The sequence below is a fragment of the Lepidochelys kempii genome, chromosome 21 (assembly GCF_965140285.1).
Source record: "Lepidochelys kempii isolate rLepKem1 chromosome 21, rLepKem1.hap1, whole genome shotgun sequence".
Lineage (NCBI taxonomy): Eukaryota > Metazoa > Chordata > Testudines > Cheloniidae > Lepidochelys > Lepidochelys kempii.
In genome coordinates this window covers 3,208,604-3,234,730 of record NC_136400.1, presented here as the reverse complement: position 1 = coordinate 3,234,730, position 26,127 = coordinate 3,208,604, and the positions used below count along the sequence as shown (strand labels likewise).

The following is a 26,127-nucleotide window of genomic DNA, read 5'->3' as shown; positions in this document are numbered from 1 at the left end:
TGTACTCCCGGCCCCACAGCTAAATACAAGGTGGAACAGCTTGTTTAGCATAAGTAGTTAGCACATATTGTAAGGGAACACTCAAGGTAGAGTGGCCTGTTATAACACCTCTGCAGTTATAGGAAAAAAGAAGTGTGGGGCTAAAGCCATCCAGTGTCGGTAACCCACTAACCCCACCCACACTGTCTACCCTGCCACTTGCATCGGTGTAACTTAGGTCGCTCACAGGTGTGAACAGGCCACTCCTGAGCAACGTCAGTTACACCGACCTAACTGCTGGTGCGGACAGTGCTCTGCCCGTGGGAGAGCTGCTCCCGCCCACAGAGCTGCTGCCGCTCCTTGTGGCTGGGTTAATTAAGTTGGCGGGAGAGCTCTCTCCCGTCGGCTTAGAGCAGCTACGCTAGAGAGCTTCCAGGGGTGCCACTGCGTCGGTGCAGCTCTGCCGCTGTCAGCTCTCTTGCGTAGCCACAGTCGCAGCTGAAGAGGTTAAGGCAGAGTTTCCAAAACCTTAGAAAACTGAGCCCTGCATCAGGAAAATTAAAAGAATCCCCAGTCCCTCCTTCTCACTGCAGCCTCTCCATGTGTTCTTAAAGCCCAACCCGCCATGAGCGGCTGCTCCCAGTAGAGAGTGCAGATCTTCGTAATAGCTCTGTCACTGCTCATCTGTAACAGTTTTGACATTTAAAATGTCATAACTGGAATTGGTTTGAGCACCCACTGAAATGAACAGAGCAGTTCATACGCTTCAGAGCTTTTGTTTCAGGCTTGCTGCAGACTCGGGCAGATGTTGATTACACTTGGATAACCTTTTCAAGGTTTTCTTTAAAACCATAATAGCTGGATATGTACTTTTTTTTTTTTTTAATGGAAGATTGTAGGAAACAACGGAGAGGCCTGTCCGTTCCTCCAGTCTAATCCTTTCTGTCCCCCAAGGGGATACCCCCACCCTTTGGGAAATACTGAGCTAATGCCTGAAAGGGCCATGGGGAATGAACTCCCTCACTATTCCCTTTCTCATTCCCATTCTCATACATTATACTTCACTTAAACACCTTGCTGAATCATGTTACTGGTGCAGAATAGCTGCATCCTCCTTGCCCCAGAGGCAGCTGCATTTCTACTGTGGGTAAAATGGATTTTATACATTTTGGAATCAGGGGGAAGGCTGGAGTTACTGTTTCAAATGCAAGTCTTTGCCTCCTCCCCTTTTCCAAAGCTCCCTAATGCACAAGAAGAAAAGGAGTACTTGTGGTACCTTAGAGACTAACCAATTTATTTGAGCATAAGCTTTCCTGAGCTACAGCTCACTTCATCGGATGCATACTGTGGAAAGTACGGAAGATCTTTTTATACACACAAAGCATGAAAAAATGGGTGTTATAAAAAGATCTTCTGTACTTTCCACAGTATGCATCCGATGAAGTGAGCTGTAGCTCACGAAAGCTTATGCTCAAATAAATTGGTTAGTCTCTAAGGTGCCACAAGTACTCCTTTTCTTTTTGCGAATACAGACTAACACGGTTGTTACTGTGAAACCTAATGCACAAGAAGTTTGGCTGGGCACAGGGCGAGGACTTCAGAAGTTCATTCAACTACTATGATGGTGATGCCTCGATTATGCACTAAATTATGTTTGAAAGGAGAGTCCATTTGAAAATCCTCTATTGAAAGAGAGATCTTGCTTCACTGATGTTACTAATCACACATTAGACTCGCACAACTCAACCCATTCTGTACTTTATGCAGCACATACAGATTGCCTGGCACCGATGCTGTCTGGCATTGCTCATGACCGAGCACACAGCTGTGGTCAAGTTGGCAGAAACTGAGAGCTGCCTCCCTCTGGTCAGCCAAAGAAGAGCTGTGCTGAGCTGGGTATTGCCTCCTGCTGGCCTGCAGAAATGGTCCTGCATGAGCTGTAGCAATCTGGTTACAGCTGAGGCTGAACCAAGGGGAGCCTCAGCTGGAAGTCACCTCTCTTGGGTCCAAACTGGCTGGAGAAGAACTGAGCTAGAGCTTGGGTCAGCTTCCTCTGGGACAAGTCCATCGGAGTTGCACATAGCAGCCAGGAGCCACCTCTCCTGGGAGCATGTTAGTAGAACTGGAACTTAGATCATCCCAGGTGGGACCCACTTCTCCTGGGCCGAGTGAGTAGAAACTGCCCCAAACTCATCTCAGATAGACATCACCCTTAGCAGCTTTGCATGCAGCAGTCAGCAGTCAGCTCACTGTACCTTGTTGTAAGTGATGGCTGTTCACTGCACTGGATGTGTATCGTGCTTAGCTCTTGCATGCTCCGCAGGCGAGTGGCTGGCACGTTGGAGTTCGGAAGATGAGTCGTCTTCTTGTTGCGTCGAGAACAACAGGAGGTGGACCCGCCATTGTTACTTGACAATGAGGGGCTGCGAGTGGAGGGGTAATTCTGCATTGAGTTATCCATGCAGTTCTGCTCAAACAGCTGCTCATCTATGAACTCATGGTTCTGGCAGGGAAAAGAACAACAGTGTCACTCTCGCCAGTAGCTACCCTAATGTGAAAAGGAGGACTTGTGGCACCTTAGTCTCTAAGGTGCCACAAGTCCTCCTTTTCACACAGCTGTTACTCTGAAACCTACCCTAAGGTGGTTCATTTTCAAGAACACCTTTTGCTATTCTTGTGGGAAAGGTCAGCCCCTCAGCTCTCTGCCCCTGTGCCTGAAACAGCTTGCACTAGACAGTTCCCAGATTTAAAAATGCAAACAACAACCGGGAAGGAGATGACTTCATCCCATTACTCATGGCAACCAAGAGAACGTATTTGCTCCCCCACAACAACATGGGAATAAGAGAAGCTGTGGCAGAGGCATAACAGCCTGTCAGGACCAGCTGGCTTACGCATTCCATATCCGTAAATAGTTTGGGCCTCATTTTTCCTTTCACTGACACACCTGTATCCCTGAAGTGACTTTGGTGAAATCTGTGGTGCCTCACTGTTATAAACCTGTGTGGAAAGGAGAGTCAGGCTCACTGTCTTCTTTGTGTTTGGGGCTAAGGCTGTGATGTGTACTGTTTGTGTCAGCAGGACCAATTGGTCATCAAGTTGGAAAGTTTAGGTATGGTGTGCTGGTTAAGCTGATCTCTGAAGGTATGTCACACCTACAGTTCCATTCAAAGCTGGGCTGGCAGCTGAGTTATATGTGGCAGAAATAAAGGTGTCAAGGTGGAAGCTGCCAGTGGGAAGAGTAAGGGGGAGGAAAATGATGATAAAGGGCAGCCTAGAACTTCAAAGTTGGGTAGCCTAGAACTGCAGAGTTGCATGGAAAACTTCAGTGCCTCTTGCACCAATGAGTAGAAGACAGTGTAGGGAAGAACCAAAGTATATACACATCTAGGCGCATACATAAATATTCATAGATGCCTAACATACAAATTTTGCTTTTTACCGAACAGAACTGGAAAAGAAGGAAGGGGGAACTGGAGATAAGGCAGTCATCAATTTTAATTGCAACAGATACTAGGTCTTACAGCGAACAAAGGTATCAGCAAAAAATGAACCACATGCACAAACTCTCAAGAACAGGACCAATAACAAGAAAGGAAACAAACACTCTGGACGTGTTACAGAGATCGTAGAAAACAGATTGAATTAAAAAGGAAATACCTTGATGGTGGAAGTTCGTACAGATAACAGGGGATCATCCACAAGATAGGACAATCCCTACAGGACAACATGCCAACAAAAGATAAAAACACGATTGATTGTCCATTCCCGCATTCCAGAGTTTAGTCCCAGCATTCCATCCATTCAATCTCAGCATTCCATCTGGCACCCCAAGTTTGAATGGGCAATTGAGCCTTTCCTTTACTAAACTCATTTGCTAAATCAGATTAGTCTTTTTCTTTATCTTTCTTTCAACATAGTGTTCTGGAACCTTGCATTTTAATTGTTTGTGTTCTCTTTCTAAAAGAGAGTGGAAGGGCAAGGCAATTTACAGCTGTTTGTTCATTTTTTATTTTATTTATTTATTGAGAGCCAGAAGCAGAGGATAAAACAAATTCTCAGCCACTCAATCAGATCTTGCCCAATTGGGATTGCAGTGTGTCTGGATCAGGGGTTACACAAGCAATGGGGCTGTGTTTTGATTGGCCTTTGTGGAAATATAGAAGGAAGGTTTTGGCTGAAGGATGTGGCTCAAACCAGGCAGCAGCCAGAGAAAGGGTAGGATATGAATGTCAGTGTTCACATCTGGGGTGGGGAACAGAGCTGAAAAATCTTGTGTTAACATAGCAAACAATTTTTTGTTATGATTGTCGGAAGCACCTCGAGGCCACTTTGTCTTTTAACACATCAGATTTGTGGGCCATTCACAGCTGTTAAATTGTAGGACTTTATTCTAGTGACAACTGCAGATACTGTAAAAATAAAGAATGTACTTTTAAAATCCCTCTGTCTAGTTTCAGGAAAGGTGAATTGCCCTTTGAAACGTGTTGGTAACCATGCACATGGATCATTCCTCATTCCATTCCACCTGCAACTTTGAAACATTGCAAAATGACTCTTCAGTGTTTAAGAATTCATATGCTGTGATTTGACATTTTTGCATAATATCTTAATAGATTAAGAATGCCAAGGAAGTACAGGAATTTCAACACAAAAATTGATTGAGCTGTTTTGACTAATGCATTGAGAACCACAATCTAAACATGCTGCATCTGACTCCTTGAATGACAATCTCTTTTTTGAAAACGTTGATACTCCAGGTCAGCAGCACTCAAAGTTCAAGAACTGAACAGCCACTTAATGCTGAGCAGAGTTGCAGAGAGCCAAAAAACCACAATCAAAATAAACCCACCTTAAACAAAATCCTGGTGGTGTTTGCATCATGATTAGAGCTGATCATATGACTACTGTGAAGAGTTTGTTCAACAGTTCAGAGATTCAGAGATTTCCACGGCCAGATGGGACGGGAGGATTGTGATAATTTAGTCTGGCCTCCTGCATAATACAGGCCATAGAACTTCCCCAGAATAATTCCTTTTGAAGTAGAGCAGATCTTTTAAAAAAAACTTATCTTGATTTAAAAAGTGGAAAATGAGGAATCCAGCTTGACCCTTTTTTGTAACTTATTCAAGTTGTTAGTTATCTTCTGTTTCCCCATTACCCAACAAATAATGTATTCAAAATTAACTGTTTTCATTAATCAAACAGTTCTATGCATTTTTTGAAGACACAAAATTATTTTCTTTGCTGTTGTAATGCCAACAGACCCCAGTTGTCAGCAGGCAGGATCGAACCTGGGGCCTCCGAAACTTAGTGCATGAGCCTCAAACCAACTGGCTGCTAGCTAAGGCTGTAGAGCAGACTCAATCATCTACATCTATTTCTCTCATCTCAGTGCTACTAGAAGGGACAGAACACCACACCCAGGAGGTGTGTGGGTTACACTGTTATTCATCAAGTACATTATTTTCAAATAATTATTTTCATGATTTGATCAGCTCTAACTGTGATACGCAAATATGTGACAACATGGCTGACAATCTCATCCTGGTTGGGACAGGCTGGAAAATGTGGGGAAAATGCAGCAAATATTTTGTGGATTTTTTTTTCAGCAGTGTTCATCTAAATTCAAAATTGCAATGACATTTTTGGTCCAAAAATCAAAATTCAGAAAATTTTCAACAGCTGATGCAAATATCTGACTGCAACGGCAGGACAGTTCACCTCACTAGTTTTTGTGGCTCTCTTTGGTTCTACTCAATGCAGTAATGCTTCTATATTCCTGTTCCTAACCCTGCATTGGCACCTCGGCCAAAATAAATTGGGGCCAATACAAAAGAAAATACAAGGAAAATCTTCTGCCCTGCATTCTCCTCTCTCTGCTGCTGTCCCTTTGATCCAGTCGTCTGTTGTTATAATTCATTTTGGGCCAGACGGTATCGCCTTACTCATACTGAATAGCAACTTATATGACAAGCAGTCTCACTGAAATCAGTGGGAGTACTTGTGGAAAAAAGTACAACTCCGGAGCGAGGCTGTCATCATCTGGCCTGAAGTTTGTCTAATGTAGGCCTGAGCCCTGCAACGATTTACAGATGTACTTAACTTTATTCACTGACAGTCAGTAGAACTTGTCACAGTGTGTAAAGTTAAGCATGTGTTAAAGTTAAGCAGGATCCGGACAATAGATGGTGGACGCTTTGGGACAGAGATCTTATCTTTTTATTTTCTGTAAAATACCAGGCAAATTTATGGCACTTTGCAAATAGTGATAACAATCACATGATATGAGCCATATTTGAAATATACTATTTAAAGCTTAAGGGTAAGTACAGAATTCTAAACAATTGAAGAGTCAGGTTGTGAAATATCTGCTTGTAATGTAACATACAGAGTTATCAGAAACACAGGCAAGCTCAGATTTATACTATAAAATGAAACCAACAGTCACTGATATAGTGCGTCAGCACTGGAATGATTAGCCTCATAATTCATCATGATGAGTTTCAGGACCTGTAGGATTTAGTTGCTATAAGTATTTAACCAGTGGTCTTCTTCCAATGCATCTTTGAAACCTATGTGGTGTTATCCTGCTAGGAACCAAACTGAAATTGAGACTATGTATGCAGGTCAGAAATCAAAGTCATATCTGATGGTGGATGCAGATAAGGAAAGGGATACATCTTATCAGGTCTTAACCCACTGGTGTCTTTCCAGAATGGGCCATGATATACAATATAGGCACTATGTCCCTTTACCACAAATCACCAGTGAATATAAAGCTGGAAATGAAATGCACATGAGATAAAGATCTGTTTGCAATTTTTCCAGGAACTTCTGCTTACAGAACTATTTAAAAATTAAAAAATAGCGCTTCCTAGGGTCTTACTCCAGCACCATGCATTGCATGTGTGAAACGTCATGACAGGAGAACCCACTTGACTGGCCTCCAGATGAACTACATGCTCCTTTAAATGAGGCTTGTCAGGAAAGACATGCACAGTGTCACTAAATCACATCAAAAAGGCTCGTCTGCTCCCTTTAAATGGCTCAGTTGTTGTTTTCTCTGGCCTATTTGTGGTAGGGAATATGTGTGGCTTGGAGTTTGCTGGCATCAGCTTCCCACTGTAGCCCTCTTCATGCCAGCAGTTGCATACATCATTGGTAGTGGGTGGGAGCAATGGGTTTAGAGGAACCATAGAATGTCAGGGTTGGAAGGGACCTCAGGAGGTCATCTAGTCCAACCCCCTGTTCAAAGGACGACCAACCCCAATTTTTGCCCCAGATCCCTAAATGGTCCCCTCAAGGATTGAGCTCACAACCCTGGGTTTAGCAGGCCAATGCTCAAACCACTGAGCTATCCCTCCCCCCCATAATATATGCACTTTAACTGCAAGTGTAGCCAAGGACAAACTGAGTTTAGCCCTAATTCAGAAACCATGGTTAGAGCCTACTCCCGCAAATCTGTCTCTTTGGTCATTGCAGGCTGTTTCTCTGCTCTGCAGTGGCTGTTTGCCCTGCAGTCTGTACTGTCATTTGCACCAGTTGCAAAGTGAGTGCCAGGAGGCGGAGAAATGCTACCCGATCAGAAGGATAGTGATTTGCACTGACTGTGCCCTGGTGTAAATGCCTGCACAGGACAATCCATCCCTTTTACACAGATGTACACTGTTAGCATTTTGCACAATGCTTATTTGTGAAGCAATTCACAAAAAGAAAGTGAATCTTTCCCCATATGACATATTCCAGGGAACTTCTGAAATTCAGGACCCATCACTTCACTGACACATATTTTTATCACCAACGGGGATGAGTGTTTGTGAGTGCATGCGTTGGTTTAGAGGAGCATACTGCACCCATGTCCTTTCCAAAGGAAGCCTGGACCCAGGAGCAAAGGATTTAATCAGATTTAGAAAGGGTCCTGTTGCTACTTACAGTTGTTTTTTCCAGGCAGTGCAGCAGGTGGTGATGTTGGCTTTCGATCAGCGAGGTGGATTTGCTGATGTGCTGCTCATCATCACTAGAACCCTAAACAACCAGAGAAAGAAGAATCAGGCTTGAAATCCTGGGGATAAAGGGAACAACCATGTCAGATTGTACAGGGGAGGAGTTGGGGGAAAGGTGACAATTCCAGTGTTGCCAACTTTCATGTTTTTATCATGAGTCTTGGGAGTTGGTGTTTTCCTTAAAGCTCCAGCTCCTGGATTCAGGTCAGAATCTCAGTTTTCATTTTTAAAAAAAGTAAGTTTGTAGCCCTTTGTGGTTATGGAGAAGAGCTTGGAAACATGACCAGAGTGTGGCCTAAAGACCCAGAAAACAGCAGGCAAGGAAAAAGAACTCACAATTTATTATTTTTCAAAAAAGTCATGATGTTTGAAAGCTCAGAATGGCAATGCTACAACTTGCAAAAAGTTTCACCCTAAACCCTACTGCCTCCAAGAAGGGGGTGATTTGCTTGGGAGTGAGGAGTTTGTTAGTCTCCTTTTAAGTCAAGAATGAACCAGTGGCTGGGGTATAATTCAGGAAGCAGGTGGTATGTAGCTTTATGATCCTGTCTCTTGAGTGGGAAATGGTACAAAACATACAATGACCTGAGGTGAAACAGTGAAGACAGGCAGTAGGAAAAAACAGCCCATGACTGGCTTTGTGGGGTGTTACCGAATAGACTGATAGTAGTAGGGGCCAGGATTCCTGGGTTCTGGTCCAAGCTCTAGTAACATCTCTATATCTGTCTTCAGTCTCCTAAAATGGAACTGATGTGTATCTGCTCTCTAGTGATATGGTAAGGCTTCTGTGTGGGGGCTAAGTGCCATTATGGTTTCAATGAGAGCTGTTAGTGTCTGGTATTTCATAGGATCAAGCCCTTTGTTTGAAAAGCAGCTTGAATAAAAGGCACTGGAGATGTGCAAATTATTATTATTAATAAATCATCACTATTAGTAGAAGTGAAGTAGATTTTACTGGGGAACATGTAGCATTGGCACAAGAGATTTGATCAGAGGGAATTAGCAGCACCCCCTCAAAAGAAAAAGCCCTGTTTTCTGAGGGTGTCTGTGGGGGTTGTGACTTTTATTAATTAGGATTATATTATTGATTATTATTTGTATTGTGGTAGTACCTAGGAATCCCAGTCATGGATCACAGCCCCAGCGGGCTAGGCGCTGTACAATAATTGCCCCAAAGAGTTTACACTCTAAGTCAGACAGCCGGGTGGGTTTCCTGAGTTAAAATTCCCTGTCAGAGTCATTAGATTCAGCTCAGGCAGGCATTCCCAGCTGGGCTGGAATCATGCGCAGCTGAGATGCATTAGGCTCAGAACCTTTAAAAGACCTTGGCTGTTAGCAAACAAGACAAAAAGGACAGGCAGTATCAGACAGGTTTAATCATTGGGCTGAATTTTGGGGGCAGGTGAGTGATAAGTATTCAAGCCATATAAAAGAAAAATTACTTGAGATGGGTGTGTGTGTGTGTGCGCGTTCGTTCGTTCTTTTTTTTGACTTCACAAGAAACCTTTGCAGTAAAGCAGGGACCCCACAGAAAGTTTTTTGCTTAATCTTGTCTTCCTGAGAAGTTTTGTCCTAGCTGCTGAGAGCCTGGCCTCCCAAATCATGATCAGGTAGGAGAAGGAATGCTACCTGCAAATTGCTCTGTTCTTACTCTCCTCTAAGCCCCTAACTGGGTGCGGGTTTCATGCTGCTGATGAATGGTCTTTCGTGAGGGACACAGATAGTAGGCATAAGACAAACTGAAAGCCTAGCTCTGTAATGAGGATGGCCCTATCTACTACAAATAACAAATCCAAATGGGGAATGTGAAATCCAAAAGAGCTGCAGTACAGTATATGCATAATAATACTCAGCACTTTGACGAAGCTTATTGTCTTCAAAGGTCTGTACCAGCTAACCCCAATGCCACCATTCTGATAGAGATCAGTACTAATATCTCTATGGGGAAACTGATGCATAGAAAGGTAAAATGACTTGCCCGAGGGGATAGTGGAAGCCAGCTTCAGAGCTGGGAGTAGAACTCAGATGTTCCTCTTGCCTATGCCTGTCTGCTGACCATCAGACCATGATGTTGTTGTTATTATTGCTTCTCTTGCCATTATGTATGGACTCTAGAGAGGGATCAGAGCCCCCTTGTGCTAGGCACCCTACAACCAACCAACCAACCCCAGAGAGCTCAGAGTCTAATCTTTCATTATTCTTACAATTGAGTCATTCAGCAGAAAGATATTAGATCCATTTAATTATATATAAACATTAGTTACTTAAATTCACTATTTACATGATTTTTTTGGTCAGGTAAGGAAGGACGATGTCTGAAAGCACTCTGTTGCTTGCTCAATGTTGTAAATATCTAATTAAAGAAAATAAATATGCTCTAAGATCTCTCTGGAGCCCCATGAAACTGGGCAGAGATTAAACACACATACGAGAGAGGATTTCCAATAAGCACATTTTTTGAGTGCCACAGTCAAGGTTTATTTATCACAGTATGTAAACCCGTGAATCTGCTGTTTCTCCGTGTCTTATACAAATGCCTGTTTCTCAGAGTATTGCATGCATCATTCACTTCTCAATTTGAAAATCGGATATGCTCCAGAAATGGGAAGAAAGAAGCTAAGAAGAAGCTGTTTGGCAAGTCTCTCTGCTGTTCCAAAACAAGGATTATTTTAGTTCTTCCATTCCATAGTTGCAGTTTTAAGAGCTACTTTGCTAAGCATTTTTTCTTTAAACCAACTGACCCTGAAATCCACCCCAATTTCATGGCCTGTTTTCTGCGATCATACTCATTAATCTTTGTGTGTATTCAGTGGCTAAAATTTTCAGACAATTAGACACATTAAAATGACAATTAAATGTTTGCAAGTGACCCCCTTAAGCTCCTTAGGTGTTTCAGCAGTAGATGCCTGGGAGAGAGACTCCTCTGCGATGCTCGAAGCTGAAAGATAAAAGTTGACACGTGTGCCTTGCATACCTGTTTCTGGCACATAACAGCAGTATCCAAAAGTTTGAGAAAGAAAATGGGTGGAATGGGATAGAAAGCAGAACATTTTAACATAGGCATCTACCGGCTGGCTTCATCTAGGGCTGTTAAAGGGTTTAAATCAGTTGTGTTTAACTCAGCTGATGGCCAACATACCTAAGTGGATCCTGTGATATATTGAGCATTTGGCTGCATCTTTGAAACCACACCCAGGATCGTACTGTGATGTCTAACTTGGCATTTCTGAAAATCGGGTAAATTGACTGATGCTAAACCAGAGGCATCTCAGGGCATAATTCGGGGTCACGGACTGCACACACTATTTATAGACTGATACAAGGGAATCTCTCCTAGGTAGGAGGCAGTTCCACTTTGTTGCCTTGAAACCTGTTGTGCTGGGACATTTCCAGAAGGTATTTTCAGGGTTGGGCTAAAAACCACCTGAACAGTTTAGGTTTTTCTTTCTTACCCAGGTCAACTAACACGGCAAATAGGTCCTGTGCAAAGCCTGCAGAGGTCACTAGCGAACCCTCTCCGCACTGAGATGGAGAGAAGGAATAGAAACTGAGAAGAACTTTGCATGTGAATATCTCCTGTGGAGGACACCTGATGTGATAAAGCAAATGCAGCAGTATAAAGCTAAATCTCACTTAAAAGAAGAAAGGAACAGACCATTGCAACAAACGGCTTTAAGTAACATGAATCTCTCTGAGAACCAGAGGTGCTTTGTAGCATGAATATAGAAACAAACTGACCTGAAGGTTTATTGCATTGATCCAGGACATCTGTGCAGAGAGATTTGCATGCTTTTTCACAGAAATCAGTAACGGTTGGACAGTCAGGATATTCGTGTTAAAAAGCCATTTGCAACAGCAACATGAGAAAAAGTCATGAATGGGCAGTGACACATGATTATTTTGTGATGAGGGGGCAGGACCCATTTATTTCTGCTCCCAGGAACTCACAGGTTATTGACTTGTAGCTGTATTGGGGGGAAGGATAGTTTTGTGGTTAAAGCATTAGTATGGGTCATCGTCAAGTCTGGTGTCTCTCTACTGTTTTTGTCTGGCTCCAAAGCTAAAGTGGACACATTTTAAACCGCATGGAGAGACAACATGCTGCAACACGCCTACTGCAGGGACTGCCACAGACTGTTACAGGTGCCTTTACCCTGCTTTGCACAGGTCCTGAATGTGTTGCATGAGATAAATTTGCCAGATGCTATAGAAATTTAAGGATGGAAACTCGATCATTGGCACCCTGAGTAAAGGCAGACATCTGTCACTTCCTGCAGAATACCCAGCACTTTAGAAATCCACAGGAAATCAGCCGACACCTAACACAGCTAGTGAAACATTGCTCTAACTGCAAGAAGAAAACCGATTGCCCAAATAGCAGCAGGCTCCAACTCGTTGGAATTCTACATACTATGTGAAGAACAGGGGTACAGAACAACAAAATGCTTAACATGAGTATATCAGAAAGCAGCCAATAGGAAAGAGACACTGTCCTTGCTTCCAACCATTGAAATCGTACTATATTAACTTGCCACCCCTCCTCTGCCCATGCCAACTGATCACTTAGGAAAGTAGCATCAATGATGCAAGCTCAGGTTAGGCAGGAGCTCGTTCCCACTTACCAGGTCCCTGCATGTTGTGCTGGAGAGCAAATATGAATGGAATTTGAAAGCCAAGGAAACAAGGCTTCATTGGCTCTGGTAGAAGACCTAAATTCCACGGTAGAATACATAGTGTTGGCAACTTCTCTCCTCTCCCTCCCTCTCCCCCGGAGGGCAGACTTGAAACGTATGGAAACACAGATCGTGGGATGAATATTATTAGAAATAAATAGTACCGAGGGTCAGACTCCTGCCTTATCTTCCTTGCTCCTGCTTTTCCTCCAGCTCGGTACGTTCAGAAACAGACACTGAATTTCTGGCACATCTCAACATGCAAAAAAGAGTGGGGAAACAGAAGATAATAACAGCTGGAGCAACAAATGCATATAGACAGTCTGAGCACACAAATGCCTGGCAGTGGCTGTTCTATCCAGAAGCGCATTCCAGGAGAGAATGATACCTGCGTTGCTCCATGCAAAGGCAATCTGGGTTCATTAGAAGAAAAATCTGTCTGTAATGAAAAGCCCAGGAGAGTGTCAAGAATTTGATCTGGGATCCTACCTCTTCAAGCTTCTGGGGAAAATGATACAAGCTACCATCCCCAGTTTGCACTTGAAAGGCACACACTGAACTGCTGGTGTCCTTGTGGAAGACTTGCTTCCTGTGTGTGGCATCCAGCTTCACAAATCTGAAGAACTCCATGGGTTGTCTTATCTCTTACGCTTGGTGTTTCAGTGAACAAAGTTGGACAGAGTTGAGTACAGAGGGACTGGCACAGAAGCTAATTTTAGTCTTTCCATGTGGATGATTCTGCCCTTTATCAATATTGTGGCTGCAGAGGGTTCTTGGTTGTAAGAAGAGACAGATCTCAAAACCGTCTTGTTTCAAAATACAGACCTCCTATCATTTCAACAAGAAGTGAATCATGTCTACACGACCACTTTTGGTGGTATAACTTGTGTCATGCATGTGAAGAAACACCCACCTGAGCAACGTAAATTACACCGACATAAGCACCGGTGTGGACAGTGCTACATTGGCAGGAGAGCTCTCTCCCATCAGCATAGGGTGGCTACACAAGCGATCTTACAGCAGCACAGCTGTAAGGTGTTAATGGCAAGAGGAGATTAAGGCTCACGTATGCTGTGTAGGCTGCAGCCACTACAAGGTACATGCCCATCAACACTTGAACATGTCTAATGTTCCATCTATTAACACTGCATCACTTGCTCCCATAAATGAAAGGATACAAAACCTGCCTATTCAGTGTCTGCATGGCAAATACAAAATGCTTCAAACCCACATTTCACTGAAGGAAAAGTCGATGCCGCCTTTAGGGAATGAATATTCTCTCCATACTGCTCTCCTTTGATCATCCCTCCTCCTCCTCTTTTGCTCTTTACACTGCCAAGCTCTAAGCTGAAGACACATGGCTTGATTCTCCCCGCACATAAGCTGGCGTAAATCAGGAGTAACTCCACTGGTGTGAGAGGAGAATCAGACCCATGTTTCGACATGCCCCAAAGCCCTCAGGATGCTGTCCATTCAGTCAGAATGGTAGCTGTGGTAGTTATTTCCTTGGATAACCCCTCAGAACTGCAGATAATGTATTTTGGGACCCATAAGTCCTAATGCTTCCATTCTGGCTCATCTCACACTGTTACTATTGGGCATTTACAAAACAATTATATATTGATTACATAGTAGTAAACAATGAAAATTCCATGCTAATTGCTAATAAGGACTACATAGTAATTACACTTGGAATTATTGCTAAATCTAAGGCAGTCTTGTCACTAGATATACACATGAAAGTTCCATTAATATTGACGCAAGTTCTGGGCCTGCTTCAAGAATAGGACATATAACCAAGTGTAGCTACTATGTAACTAATGCTCATTTGCCCATGAGAGTATACCCAGTAGCCAGGAACCAAAATATTATCTAACACACCAACTACAAAAGATAGATTCCTTTCTTCTGTACATTTTAAAATAATCTGAGACTGGCAAATCACTGGCCAGATTCTGCCACTGTCCCTCACAGTTGTCACAACATCTGCATTAGCCACAAAGCCAAAAAAAGAAAAAGAACCCTTTCCTAACTCATTTTGGGCAAAAGCCAGAAATGAACCTAGGAGCCAATTATTGCTCTCAAGCTAATATGTTCTGGACTTTTGCATCTGTGTCCCAGTAGCCATTTTTGAGCTGCCTGGCAGATTGGCTTGGTTGAAAGAGAAGTGATGGGATTCACGTTGGGGAGACAGGCTGGAAAATCAAGTGAGGGCCACACATATGTGCTGAGCTGCCATGGCATTTTTAAATAGTACAATTAAAAGACCATCAAAACCCAGGGCATGATTTAAATTTTCAGTGTAACTGTGCATGTTGCCTCCTGATGAAATAACAGAATCTTATTAACACATCTGAGCTGGTTCTCCGAGTCCCTGGCCACGTCGTAACCATTCTGTGCCTCCTTCAAAAGTTTCACAGTTTGATTGGCAAGCCATGTTTACAGTACGTGCTAAAAAAAAAAAATGCAACCAGCTGAGAAGGTTTAATGCTCATTTTCAGAAGGCCTCACTGACATTAGGGGCTGGGGACCTTTGCCGTGTAAGAGAGAAACTGCCTGCAATAGAACCGAAGGCTCGTGAGTGGTGAATTGGATTCTGACATGGATGGTCACTAGGCTGAGGTGACAAAATTCCCCATGTCCTGTTCAGCTGGGCTGGGTTTTGACAAACATGGAAAAAGAGAACCTAGCTCTCAGATTTGCTTAGTGCTTCCAGAGCCATTTTCATCCAGAGAGCTCAGTGCCATATACAAAGGGTGGTAAATATCATATGTTGCCCCTGAGAGGTGGGGAAATGAAATGACACAGTGAGTCAGTGACAGAGCCCAGTTCTTGTGCATCCCAATCTAGTGTCTGGTGCAATGTGCCTCTTTGGAATCAGTTTGAAAAGACGACATGGCAACTGAGGGTCAGATTCTTCAGCTCTTACTCCCCTTGAGTAGCATCCTTCCTCTGTAAGTAATCTCACTGAACCAGTGGAGCTACGGGCAGAATTAAGGGGCTGCATAGCATGTGCCCAGCCTAAAGGGCATCATGATTCCTATGTCTGTGATCCAGCCCTCCCTCAACTCAAATGGCAGTTGGATTGAGTGCGCAATGCAGAGACATTGCAGGCCAAATCTTGAAGCCCTGTCTCCACTTTTACAGTGGCAAGTGTTCCATCTGACTTGGCAAGAACTGAGTAAAAATGAAGGGTTCATACCTGCAAACACTCACTGCCTTGAATGTTCCCATTAAGCAGCACCAGGCAGAGTAGTAAGTGTTTGCAGGATTAGGTCCAGAGTATGGATGCATGAACACAGCATTAGGCAGCTCTCAAGGCTCAGTTATGCAATTTCTGTTCTCCGTGTGCACCAAGGACTGATTTATTTGAAATTAAACCCACGAAATGTGTTAATTCCTGCTCAGATCTTGAGCAGGCTTTAATGTACCAACCTTCTCTCATTTTCACTGATTCTGCCGAGCAATCTGACTCACTTAAAACTTTCCTTCCTCATGAATAGCTAATACTAGCCTTCAGATATCTTGCTATTAAAAATAAAACCATCGAGCTGCACAGAACAGGAGCTGTGACACATTTTCTTCTCCTGCTGGACAGTCTTTGGGTCCTCCTTCCTGCAATCCAGTAATTGTGAGCCTGTAATAATTTCAGGGCTAATGGTTCCAGGAATCCCACCGCAGCTCCTGATCTCATGCTAGTGACGCACGATCTCTGCAAGTGCTGGCTTTTTCTACTCACAAGCTCCTCCTGATGGTGACGTAGCTACAGAAAAGCAGCATTGCCAAACCCAACTGTTCCAAAGTCATGAGATTTTGGGAAATAATAAATGTTTGGTTCTTTTTATTTGCCTACTAACGTTTGAGTCTTTAGTGTTCATGTTTTGTAGCTTTTCTTTGCAACCAGAAGGGCTAGAAGCTTATTTTTTTAAAAGAAACTGAGATTCTGATGTAGTCACCTGACTCCAGGAGTTGGGGGTGTAGCAAAAACACTGAATTGCAAGATATGCAGTAAAATCACAAGAGTTGCCAACGCTGGAGGAAATGACATAATTTGTGTGTGTGTGTGTCAGTTTGGAGGCCACTTCCTGGTGTATTTAGAGTATTATAGTGTGAGAATAAATACGATGTGTGATTTTCCAGAGACAGCAGATCCTTGCTGATACACCCTGACCAAGAGAACCATTAGTGAGAGAGTAAAAGACAGAACCTAAGCTAGACTTTGACTTGGACTGCATGCAATGCAGGGCAGTTGGAATCCCATTTAAACCCTCTACAGGTGAGCTAGAGCTGCAGTGTAGGAGTCAACAGGTGTGGCTGACTTCCTTAGTGCCCTCTGCCCAAGACCGGGTGGCGGGGGAGAGGGGGAGGGAGTAGGTTCTGTCTCCCACTAGTGAGCTGTCTTGCCAGCAGCAAATCACTAGCCCCACCACCAGAGTGAGGCGGAATCGGGCCCCAAAGAGGTATCTCTGAATCACACTGCCTCCCAGGACCGCTCCTGGTATGGTGCGGCTTTCAAGCCACCTGTGGTTCAGGGCTGAGCTGAAAGGTCAAGCACCCTCAACTCATGTCAAGGGCAAAAGGTGCTGACAGCAGCTGGCCCCTTGCAGGGTCAAGCCCCTGGGGAACAAATTTTTTTTTTGTAACTAATCAAGAATAATGCATTACCAGAAATCTTGTCCATTTTTGGAGGGGGGGGGCAGCTGTGGGTATGAATGGCTTGTGATATATCAGAGCATGCTGGTGAGTGTTCCACAGAATATTTTGGTAAATTATTGAAGCTGGTGGATTGCAATATGAAAACTCACTACAGGGCTGTCTCTTTGCTGAGAAATGGGTGAGAGTGAGTCCATTTTGTGTGTGTGTGTGTGCAAGTGTGCACATGCACAGGTATTGGGTTGTGCGTCATCCAGTCTATGGATTAGTAAAGTAGAAATTAGCGAGGTTTTTACTGAGCTCTTTGTGCACAGCATGGCACTTTGTAATAAGGTATTGCACACTTGTGAGGATATAGAGATTTGGAAACAAGCAACTCCTTATTAAAGATGACAGAAATGTATGGTAGGGCCAGATCCTCACCTCATATAAATGGGGACAGCTCCAATGACTTCAACACACAGAGAGCTTCAATGGAGCTATGCTGACTTACACCATCTGAGGATCTGGTCCATTAATGCTCTTTGTCATTTCTGTCTTTGTTAGAAAGATGGATCCTTTCCTAGCTCAAGAAAGAGCCCCAGAAAGTCCCTCCCTCCCTCTCCAATTTTGCAGCTGAATTCCAGCTGTCTCTACAGATAGCATACCCAGTAAATTGTAGTGTAATTATAGTGTAGCACAACTCAACATGTGAGGCTGTCACACTGAATAACAAGCAATTAGGTGTGTCTTTGTGGTGGGGGAAACAACCAAAACAGGGTTTGACTGGGATGGAGAACTTTTCAAACTCCACTGTGAAAGGGATTATTTTCTCTGCACGTACCGTGAGCTCCAAGGCTGCGTTCAGCAGGCCATTGCGTTTGCTGTGAAGATAAGCGCTGGAACTGCCTGTTTTAGCCACTCGTATCCGTGCAAGCCGGGCTTTCTGTGAAGAGAAGCAAGATTTATTGACATATTTTTACTTTTACATACCAAGCCAATTGTTCCACCTCTACTAAAATAGGGGGAAAGAAAATACAAAGTTTTCATCGAACCTGAAAAATCAGCGAGATGAAAATACAAGGAATTTATGGCTAGGGGAAGATCAGCACAACCTTTGCACTTCCTACCTGCAACCCAGTTTTAAAACTCAATTGATGGAGATTAAGGAAATCTGATGACTCAAGACATTACCAGAGCTGGGATGATTTAGCTGGGGATTGGTCCTGCTTTGAGCAGGGGGTTGGACTAGATGACCTCCTGAAGTCCCTTCCAACCCTGATATTCTATGATTCTATGACCTCTCACAGCCCATCGGTGGCCTCCCCTTAATGAGTAGGTGGCTACCTACTTAAAAGTGCACAGTGATATTTTTGGGTATCTCCATATTTTGCGTGTCCAACTAGAGACACCCATCTCTCACATGTTTCTTGCCTCTGACATGGGAGGATTGTGTTACATGCATGTGTGTGTATATATAGCTTATCATGTGAGACTCAGATGTGTGTGTGACAGAGAAAGAGAGAGAGATTTCAATAATTGATACAGATTGTGCACACACCTCCTCTATGCCCCGTTTCTCCCACTTGCTTGCACGTGAAATCCCTCTGTGATGCCTTGTCTTCTAGACTGTAAACACTTTGTGGCATGGAGAGTCATTTACGATATGTTTGTGCAGCACCTAGCACAATAAGGCCCTATATGGTGGAGGACTGTAGGTGTAACTACGATACAAAGGGTTAACAATAGGAGACAAGAAGGATATATAATAGGGCAGATCACTAACTTGCCCCACCTATGAGCTGATTGGCATAGATTAATAATTGGAAATATCTATCTCTTATTCTCTCCTTGGAGACTGTAAAAAACACCTTGTTTGTTCCTTCTCTTCTCCTCCAGCAGCAGTGTGTGTTTGTTAACTTGGATATATGGTAACAGGAGCATAATTTTCTCCAGAAAAAAATATGCCCTCCTAGATAGAAATCTCTCTACAGCAACAAATAAGCTATTCGGAAAGAAGGAAAAACATCTATTTACCTAATGTTTGGTTTCTTATAATTAGTTACCCCTGCCTGGCTCGGTCTTTTCTACAGACCCTATAACTTCTAGTTAGAGGACTGAACTAAATGATAGAAAAGTGGTATAGACTAATGTAAGCATATAAAGCTTCTATCATTAAGTGATCAAACAGTTTTTAACTCTTTTAAATTTGTCTATGCAAATACTTCCTCCTTCTCTGTGAAGTGATTTGCTTTTTAAAAATTTATTGTTAATTCAATATTTATACCCAAGCTCCATTAAAGGTAAATATATGAAATAATTACCACTATAACAAATTTATATTAGGTTGTGTTTTAAAATACTGCATAATCTTTTAAATAATACAGAACACTAGGTTTTCTTTTCTGATTAGTGATGGTTAATGGACACAGTGTAGCAAGAGCAAAGCCAAGAGGTAAATATCCATGATGGGTCTATAGCACATAATGATTCCAGAAAGTGTATTACCATATATGCACGAGTGACTCAAGCACTCTGGATTTGAAAGATTTGCTTAACCCAGTGCACTTTAATTCATGCACACAAACAATTTCCCAGGCAAAGACGTGTCCTGGGCACTATTCTGCAACTTCAATTAGGAGACAGAGGCCAGGAGATTCAAAAGTGATTAGCGATTTTGAGCCCCTGCCTTGACACACCTTGCTTTCAGAGGGTGGGTGTTCAGCATGAGCCCATTTGAGCAGCCAAAAATTGAAATTTGTTAGTCTCTAAGGTGCCACAAGTACTCCTTTCCTTTTTCCAAAACCAAGTGTCGCCTTTCTAAATCTTGGCCAGATTTCTTTGGCTCCCAACACCCACTCTTAACACTAAAGCTCAGAGTCGATGGGTGAAATCCCGGATCCACTGAAATCAATGGTAAAACTGCCATTAACTTAGATGGATGGTGGATTTCACCCTGTGTTCTAAGGCAGGCCCTAGGAACATGCAACACAAGCAGGCAGCAGATTAGATCACAATGTGTGTGATCTGACACCATCAGAGCATTTAAAAATGACAAAGAGTGTGTGCGTGAGGTTCTGTGGCCTGCAATATGTAGGAGGTCAGACTAGATGATCATGATGCTCCCTTCTGACTTTAAAGGCTATTAGTCTAAGATGTCCTCTCTTTCTTGTTGTTTTTTCCCTTCCTCACACCCCTTTCCTGTCCTGTTAATAATTTTAATGACTGTAACCATGACAGCTGCACAGCACAGAGTGCTGTAAGTCTTTGCAAGAATTGTCTGACTTGGGAAGGAGAGAGAAGCCAGGAAAACAGGGTAGCTGCTGACCAGCAAACACTGTGCTGAAACACGCTTCTTGATGATGCTACCACAGTTGCCTTGGGGCAAATCTGAATTGGATTTGGGGGTGAGCGTTACTGAGAGCAACAGTTCCACACAACTTGGAAGTGCAATAAACCTCTCTTCCTAGACATGTGGCAGGCATGTTCAGGTGGATATTGCAACTGCTGAGTGAATGCACTGGATCACTAGGCCAGTCATGTTGTACTGAGTCATTGCACCTGCATTCCACAAAGTTATTTCACATACAGTAAACCTGCACACCTCTTTGTACATTTTCCTAGCCTTTCACAATTGATCTAGTGTATCCCTCCCTGGAATTGCACCAGGAGTAACTTTGGCCCATTGATCTCCGTCTTTAAATTGACGATGATTACAGAGGACGTATTTCCTCTTGCTCTTGACAAAATGTCAGTTCCTTTGCTGCAGGAAGTCCAAGAGTCCCCAACAGTTTCTTCTCAGATACAGCACAAAAGGTTCCACCAGCATCTTCTGTTGCTATCATTATCGGTTCAGTTATTTGTTAAAGTGGATTCAGTCTTAAGCTCCTGTGATGAACATTATTCCCTTTGCCTCCAGGCTAGCAGGAGATCAAATATTAATAGCTGTACTCCACACGGAATGTGAATGGTTCATCTCTGAGAATCTGTTCACTCTTCCTCCCTGAAACAGAGCCACAAGCTAACTAAATAATTAAGCCCCATGGCTTTCAGAGTTTGGAACAGATGTTGTTATTTAAAAGATCTTCAGATGGGTATAAAACATTGCTGGGAAAGAATGGTGATTTAAACCTATTTTTGTAGTCTGTGAGCGAGGGAAGGAAATAGTGTCCAAGAGGAGACCATGAAGGACAGTCATGAAGGTTGATATGCTTTTGTGTGCCTGAGTTTATGTATGTGTATGGGGTGAACTTCACCTCTGTGAATAGTTAAAAGGCCTATCTATCACTTATGTCCCATATAAGCCCTACATTTCTTAGGGGTGAGCAGGATGTGGGTCTCTGAACATGATGGAGCATGACCAACGGCTTGGCAAAGACCCTGTACAGACCCTGTGCACAGGAGTGAATTTCACCCCGTTGTCACTTGCAGCCAAATTCTGTGCTGATTTACACCCTGTGCAACCCCACTGACATCTCTCGGCTGTGTTTTCATTAAGCCAAATTGGGACTGTGATTCATGATTCAGGATAGAAACCAGGGCTCACTTGGTGCTGTTACATGGAATTAGGTGAAATGGGCCATTGCAGGTTGATCTGGTGGGCTCAGTCAACCCTGAAACTCAAAGCAAAGTCCAGAGGGTGCAAAATTCATGTGGACAAACTCCTAAAATGCTCATGTGAACAACTGCCAGTCTTCACACAACTCTAGGCAGCCCTACTGTCTCCATCACTGGGTGATGTCCAGTTTGCTGCCGCCTGCCTGAAATTTACAACAAAACCCAGCCTTGTTCCTTTGAGTATCTCACCAGGCACATGAGCAGCCAGGAAATGTAAATGCCCTGACTCTGGCATCCAGCTGAGCTCGATATAGGACCCAGAGATGGGGGCAAGTCCAAGAAGCCTCCTAGCTGCTCTAATCTAGGCAAGCTGGAAAGTCATTGCACTGGCTAGTGGTTGTTGGAGCACAATGAGTTCCAGCCAGGCATCCAGAACAGGCCCTCAGGGGCAGCTTTGTCCCCACTGCATGGACATGGTGCATGGACCAGGATTTAAACCTGCACAACACCAAACAAAATGCACTAAAAGGACCTCCCCAGCCCTGCCATGACCCTCCCCATGCTGCCCACTCCACAGGCAACCCTGAGTTAATGGAAGACCTTACTGTGTGCCCGGAAAGCCAACAGACTTGGGCTCTGTCAGAGCAAGTGGGGAAGTGAATTCCAGGGGCAATGACTTTCCTCTGAGAACACCTTGCACCAGCCCACAGGCATACAGGTCTAGGCTCTTGTTCTGAAATGGACTCTTGCATCCACACAGAACTTCAGCAACTTCAGGGTCAGGGCCCTAGGGATTAAGGTTTGCATTTACATGCAGCTTTTGTCATATCCTATTTTAAAGACTGGTGGGCTTGGCTGTGTCATCCCAGACCCACGCTTGGAGGTTGGTCCTTCGATGAGGGAGGGCTCTAGTAGACACAAACAAGTGGAGGATCATGTATTTTGGTTGATCTGCTGCTAATGCCTTTAGGAAGGGTGCATTCCTCCCAGATCTTACCTGCCCTAGTGACTCGCAAAGGGCAAGGCAGGGCATGAGATCACTATTTCTGAATATTGTCTTGGGCACTGTTAGAGCTGAAAAGAAAAGAAAAAAGCAGTCCCCAGTGCGTGTGTGAGAGTGGAGGTGGTAGGAAGAGTTGCTAGGAAACCACAGGAGCTCAACGTGCATATTACCAAATCTGGAAGATAATTCATTTGAAATAATAACAATCATATGACAGCAATTTGCACATTAAGAGCATTAATTTGGCTATCTTAGCCCGCATTTGTCTTAGTGAGGAGACTGAAAGGCGGGTGTCAATAAAGGTGTGGATCCTCTCCCTAGCCTTTGCAGTTTCAAGATGCAATGTGGCAGAATCTAGCAGCATAGAATGAGCAGGGAGGACACTTGGACTTTCCTAAAACATTATGTGTGGGCTGCTCAGATGTCATGGTGATGAGGGGGATATATCTAGATAGACAGACAAACCCTACATTATGGCAATACCCTGGCAGTCACCTTCCTATGCTGTCCATTGGGATCAGTAATGGAATTGTAAGAGGACCTGGAGTACAGCCTGTCCCAAGGCAGAGTATCCCGTCATCTATCTCAACACTCCATCTCTAATCTGTCTAGGCAAGGTGCAAGGAACAGGTGTTATAGGCCAAGAGACACTCGTACCGGATGGCAGGATTAGGAACTACCTATCTGTTGTTGTTGATTTCCATATATTTCTAAGGGAGAGTGATTTTATTGTTGGTTTCTCTGATATTAGTCTCTGATATCATTTCTTACTTGCCAGATTCCTGTGGCCCTCCAGATTTTCTGTGCCCTTGATTTGGAAGATACATTCCTTTTTAGAGTATGGATTGAGGTACAATACGCTGAAGTCTAAAATAAATCTCTTTATAGTACTGGCACAATCAGTTATGTCTTTTGTAACCATCCCAAACAAGCAGAGGATGTCAGGTCTTGTGTGTAAGAGTCCTACGTTCACTCCTGCTCCCGCCCTACTGGGCCAGGAGCTGTTATTAGCATTAGCCAGCCCATCCAATTGTATCAGCTAAAACCACAGTAAGAGCGTTCTTGGCAGAAAACACAAATACACTAGATAATTAACAGCTGCTTCCCATATTTTTTCCTCTAAATAATGAATGGTTTGAATATCTGTAGCCCTCTTGGTGCCTGCTCTAGTGAGTACTGCATTGCACGACTGCACAACACTTTTTTTAAAAAAATCCTTGTATCTGAAAGAAAGCCGCCATCAAAGATAGCTGATTGAAGGCTTTTATGGTTTGGTTTTCTAGTTCCACAGTGCAATATGAAAGCCATTGAGTCAGGGCCAGATTCCCCTCCCCAGTATACAGTAGGGATCTATAGTTCTGCTCCACCGCTCTCTGGAGTAGAGTTTAGGCTTGCACCTGCATTCTAGATAGAAATTCTCGGCTTGCCCTTTGCATATGGAAAAATGTAACAAAGCAGATTAGGGATTTGGAAAGCAGTGGCTCTTGCCACACCCTAGCTACAGTGTCAGAGTAAACGGGAGATGGAAGGAAAGTGCTTTCTTGTTTTCCTCTTGTTATCTTCAACCGTCCTTAAAATGGCCTTAGTCTACAACAATATTCAGGTCCCTCATTAACATTGAAACCAAAAGAAATTTATCAAAGACTTCACTTCTCCTACTTAGCTGGAGCCCAGAGTACACATGCAGCCCTGGCGAAATAATGAGCCAGATCCTCAGCTAGGTGTAAATTAGCATAGTGCCAATAACTTCAGCAGAGGGTCTGACCTACTGATTGTTGTCATGGTCCCTTTGCCGCTGGTAAATAGAGCACTGTGCAAAAATAATAAAGAAAGAAGCCAAGGAATTCAAGGAAGCTGCTGCGTTTGCAGCGGAGTGCACACACTGATTACCTGTTCTACTTAGGATGCCGAGAAGCTGACATGACACCTTAAATGAAGCTTGGAAACAAGCTGGACTGCGAAGTTATGAATTGCTCCTGTTACATGCATTGAGAGGAATAATAACTGTTGAAAAAGCAAATGTCCCATGTAATAATAGCCGGTTATTATCATGCCAGTCCTGGATCCAACTTGATGTTGCAACAGGCAGGCAGTGCTGTTATAATGAAGTGATGGAGAGGACAGTGTATTTCCTACAAATCACATTACTGTTGTTCTAACTCTTTTTCTTAGGAAATTTTCCTCTGAACACCTCAAATCTTTACATTAAAACAGCTTTTGAGCCAGGTTTAAATATTCATTCTTTATTGCTTTGGGTGTGCTGTAGTGGAGCTGCATATGGAAATTAAATTGTGTAGAGCTCATTATACTCCTATATAATTCGACAGAGCCACTTAAAGTCAGACCTTTATCTTATTTTGGGTCTCTTCATTGCTTTCCACAGATGAAAGATTCCCCTCCACTCCTCTGTGATTCTTTTAATCTTATTTTACCCTGGACTCTATTAAAGCAACAGATAGTCATATCAAATGCAATGTATCGTTTAATCTTTTCCAACACAGAAGGACATGATTTGCAATCTATTTATAGAACAATACACAGAATATGGAATTCAATGGGCCTCAGCTTATCCACTAAGCATAGAGTGACTGATGAGATAGAAAGATTTGAGTGCATTTAACATATGGAACTTAAACATTCTTCTGCAATTATATGGTGATGTTTCTTGTTTCCTTCAGGGCTACACAAGAACCTTAATAAATCAGGACTGGATTCTGCCATGCATATTTACACTGCATAGTACCTGACTCCTTGAATACTGATATCAATGGGACTACTCAAGGAGTAAGACACTATTCCGCATGAATCGGTTTGTTGGAATCTGCCTCCAAACCAGAGACACTTTTCACTTAATACATGTCTTCTAAAGAAAACAGCTCCATGCCATGCTGCATTACTAATAGAGAAGCTGCTGCATTCCTTCTCCCATCAGGACAACTGAAGTTTCTTCATCACACTAACATGCACAGGATGATAACTATGTATTTGTCAGTGATTTCTCTCTGTGTCTTTCTGTATCTTGCCTCTATAACTTCTTTCACACAAATCACAACCCTACCCACTGATGGGCAGAGTTAAGGTGAGCATGCCACAACTCAGTGATAGGTATAGCCATTGGTTGCAAGTAGACTGAACAGTAGGGGGAGCTCTTATTGCTGCAGCTATGAGGCATGCTGCTTGCCCGAGCCAGGGAGAAGAGGGGAAGCTGTTGTCCCTCTCACTTCTCTTCACTGTAACCTTTGGACCAATTCCCCACCTCCAGTGCTCTCCCTGCATG

General features: G+C 43.3%; 1 protein-coding gene across 8 annotated transcripts in view; it reads right to left on the bottom strand.

Moving 5' to 3' along the window:
* Positions 1–26,127, bottom strand: part of KCND3 (potassium voltage-gated channel subfamily D member 3) — a 229,692-nt gene that overhangs the window by 7,118 nt on the left and 196,447 nt on the right. For 7 of the 8 annotated variants that reach the window (XR_013634877.1, XM_073320244.2, XM_073320243.2 and 4 more), the window contains 4 exons: positions 18,135–18,236; positions 7,915–8,007; positions 3,640–3,696; positions 2,235–2,482 (listed from right to left, as the gene is read on the bottom strand). Coding sequence is in view for 7 of the 8 variants with exons in the window: in XM_073320244.2 (XP_073176345.1) it covers positions 2,235–2,482; positions 3,640–3,696; positions 7,915–8,007; positions 18,135–18,236 (500 nt within the window). In the remaining variant the exon portion in view is untranslated. The remainder of the gene's footprint in view (positions 1–2,234; positions 2,483–3,639; positions 3,697–7,914; positions 8,008–18,134; positions 18,237–26,127) is intronic. The other variant, XM_078849807.1, reaches the window with a different exon arrangement.